At 49.9% G+C, this 869-nt stretch overlaps 1 protein-coding gene across 1 annotated transcript in view; it reads left to right on the forward strand.

Moving 5' to 3' along the window:
• Positions 1–554: 554 nt before the first annotated feature.
• Positions 555–869, forward strand: part of LOC104276412 (2-oxoglutarate dehydrogenase, mitochondrial-like) — a gene marked incomplete at its 3' end in the record, with an annotated part of 2,822 nt that continues 2,507 nt past the window's right edge. The window contains exon 1 of the mRNA XM_009872712.1: positions 555–686. Within this exon, the coding sequence (XP_009871014.1) occupies positions 555–686 (132 nt within the window). The remainder of the gene's footprint in view (positions 687–869) is intronic.

Here is an 869-nt window from a genome sequence, read left to right on the forward strand (position 1 = left end):
AGAGTCCGTCGCAGAGCCCTGATGCTCTTTTCTCTCTCTTGCTTCTCTTTCTCTCCCTCGTTGGGGTTTTGTCCGTTTTAACCGTTTCCTTCTGCACCTCGACTCTTCATTTTTAATTCCCGCCGTGTGGTGACACCTCCAATGTGCTCGGCAACTCCTCAATTCCTCTGCTTCTTTTTCTCTCCCTTCTGTTGTAAATCTGTGGTGTGGTTTTTGTGTTTTTTTTTTCTTTTGCATTCTTGGGGCTACGGATTTCCTGACTCTCACCCTGGATTTTAATTGCCGGTTTCCATGCGTGTGTATATATTGCTTTATGTTTCATGTCCTGCGCTACTTTCCATAATAACCGTGTTGTTTTGTGCTTAACGGCTTTTTGTTTAATTACGGCTTGATTTTTATCCATATAAACCTCCTCCATGCTGAATTCTGGTTTTATGCTGCTTTTTTTTTTTTTGCCCTTTCTCTACTTCTCCCAAACGCACCCGGTCCCTGCGTGACGGTGTCCTCCCGTCCCCCCTTCTTTCTCCTCTCTCTCGCTTTCGGTTGTCGCACCCATGACAAATCCTGCAGGCTTTTACGGGTTGGACGAATCTGACCTCGACAAGGTTTTCCACTTGCCCACAACCACTTTCATCGGGGGAAACGAATCGGCTCTTCCTCTCCGGGAGATCATCCGTCGGCTGGAGGTGAGGGAGCTGTGCCAGACCTGTTTGCAGCGCAGGGTGGGGGCCGTATAGTTGCTTTTTGGAGGTCTTGGACCCTGCTGCCACCCCTCCAACTTGCAGATTTTAAGCTTTACAGGTTGGGAGCTGCTCCTCGGCGCCCGCCTCACTCGTAGCAGCTGCCCTGTGTTACCCGCGCGTCTCCTG

This window comes from Apaloderma vittatum, unplaced genomic scaffold, assembly GCF_000703405.1.
Source record: "Apaloderma vittatum isolate BGI_N311 unplaced genomic scaffold, ASM70340v1 scaffold24747, whole genome shotgun sequence".
Classification (NCBI taxonomy): domain Eukaryota; kingdom Metazoa; phylum Chordata; class Aves; order Trogoniformes; family Trogonidae; genus Apaloderma; species Apaloderma vittatum.